The sequence below is a fragment of the Diospyros lotus genome, chromosome 9 (genome assembly GCF_014633365.1).
Source record: "Diospyros lotus cultivar Yz01 chromosome 9, ASM1463336v1, whole genome shotgun sequence".
Classification (NCBI taxonomy): Eukaryota; Viridiplantae; Streptophyta; class Magnoliopsida; order Ericales; family Ebenaceae; genus Diospyros; species Diospyros lotus.
Genome location: NC_068346.1, coordinates 11,015,079 through 11,017,402, shown reverse-complemented (window position 1 = coordinate 11,017,402; position 2,324 = coordinate 11,015,079). Strand labels below are relative to the sequence as shown.

The following is a 2,324-nucleotide window of genomic DNA, read 5'->3' as shown; positions in this document are numbered from 1 at the left end:
CCAAATCCAATATACTGGTAGTAGTCTTGGTGAATCCTGCAACTGTTCCCTGAGATCTTCTCCCACAAATTCAGACATTTCTTGCTGTCCATGAATCCACCATTAATGCACAAATTCAAGGAAATTACAGACACGAGCCAGCAACATAGCATCAACAGCAAGTGTCCAATTTTCAAGCCAAATCCAATTATGAGGAGAAGACTCATTCACAACAGGGTCCAGAAAAGTTCAAACAGTTCCGGATTTAACTAGGTTCGACTTCATTCTAATTTCAAATGAAGTCTCCCACTGTCAAATCTACAGAAACTTTCTAGCCAGACCTAACATGGAAACAATTCAAACTTGAAGACCCAAAATTCAGAACAAACAAGTAGATTGAAAAGAAGATGCTGTCTTATCCGCCCAACTAGCTTCGCAATCAGAATGCAACAATACCCAGGAATGAGGGAGAAGATAAGAAAGTCCCAAGACATCCACAAAGCAGGAATCAAAGAATCCACTAGATTCGAGCTCCCAATTCCAAAACGGAGTTTTCATTTTATCCCGTTGGTTACCAACCAAAACCCAGATGGCGAAATGGAAAAAAACAACCAGGCAAAGATTCCTATAATTTAGCCATCAAACAGAAACAACAACCAGAAGGCAGAGAGAATCTAAAAGCAAATCTCGTTTACTAGAAGGCCCTTGAATTCCTGAAAATCATATATGAAGCCAAAGATCAAGCATGTGGTGGGTGCTTATAGTTTGACTCTTTCTGGGTCTCAAATAAGCCAACTTTTTTCCAGTTCGACACTGAAACAACCAGTCACCACCAATGAGTGAAGATGATGGGAAACAAAGGAACAAGTAGAGAGAGCAGCTGAAAAGAAGAGATGGTGGTTAATGGACGCTATGAAACAAGAATCTGGGCGAGAAAGATGAGAAGAAGAAGCCGTAGAAATGTCTACTGGCACAGGCCATTATCTTCTCTATCCAGCAGTCGATCCCCCATCCAACCCAATAAAATAAAAAAAAAAAAAAAAAAACCAAATATATATATATATATCAAAATTAAATCCTGCTCATAAATATTCCCCATCTGAGCATAATACGATTGTCCTTTATTGTTGTTGATTAATTTTACTTTAATAATCAAATGATAATAGTCCTTCTGTCTTTAATTTTATGCGACCAACTGTATAAATTTGTGATGATTGAGATGATTTATAATTTTATTTATATAAAAATGACATAATTTATTAATGTAGAAGATGAATATTCTATATAAGATTTGTTAAATAATTATTAGTATACTAAATTTTTCTCTTCCCTCATTTAATTTTGTTGGCGTTAATGACACTAATAAATAATAATTTCATATAAAATGAATAGTGAACTTAAACTTATATTTATAACTCTGCAAATTATGTGTGTCATTTAATATATATAAATATATAAAGAGAAAAATACAATTGGAATGAGGAGGATAAATGAGTGCTCTTTTTCAACTTTTGGTTGTGCGCGTTCACATATGACATACCTATCCATTCCAAATTCATTGGGGCCCCCAGTAGGCAACTTGAACACGCCAAGCCCTTCTGCTTGGCTGTACTTTTCATTGACAGGACTACCCCTGCATGAACGACAGAATCTCAAGCATGCCACACTGCCACTGACCATATAATAATAATATTATTATTATCATCATATAATTATATAATAATAATAATAATAATAACCAAAAATATGTAATAATGTGGTATTTAAGAATCACGAAATAATTTCTTCCACGTCATCAATATTGGCCCGTTTGTTGTAACTTAATTAAAGAAATTATAATTTTTAGTTTCTTAGATTATAGATTCTAAAACTTAGAATAAGTTGTGAACTTGTTTACTGCAGTTTCTTAGAAAGTGTAGTTAACTAGTTGTGGTGTTTAATACCATAAACTGTAAAATAACTTATTTTTGTATAATTGTTCATAATACTCTTAGTAGTTATAGAATAATAATTTAAAAATTAATTAGTGTATATGTATAAGTTTCAAGTGTTATAAAAAAATTAATTAAAGTATAGAGAGAGGAAAATATTTGAAAATGGAGATGACAGTGAAGAAGAAAAACTCATGATTGCGTAGACAATAGGTAATTCTTTGTTAAAAATAAGGCAAAATTATCATAAAAATGTAATTATTTAAGTAGAAGTTATAAAAGTTGGGATACCCCAGATTTGAAAAAGTCAACTTCTACCCCTTTTTAAAATTAATAAAATTATAAGTTAGAATTCTATAAAATAAAACAAATACTACGGTCTAATTTTTTTTAAATTAAAAATTAAAACTTATA

The 2,324-nt window shown here is 31.7% G+C and overlaps 1 protein-coding gene across 2 annotated transcripts in view; it reads right to left on the bottom strand.

Annotated features, from left to right (window-relative positions):
• The window catches only part of LOC127809778 (histidine kinase 3-like), a 7,572-nt gene extending 6,589 nt beyond the window's left edge, over positions 1-983 (bottom strand). The window contains exon 1 of one of the 2 annotated variants that reach the window (XM_052348849.1): positions 1-983. This exon is cut by the window's left edge and continues 259 nt beyond it. In XM_052348849.1, the coding sequence (XP_052204809.1) occupies positions 1-206 (206 nt within the window). In that variant the 5' untranslated portion in view covers positions 207-983. The other variant, XM_052348848.1, reaches the window with a different exon arrangement.
• Positions 984-2,324: the final 1,341 nt, after the last annotated feature.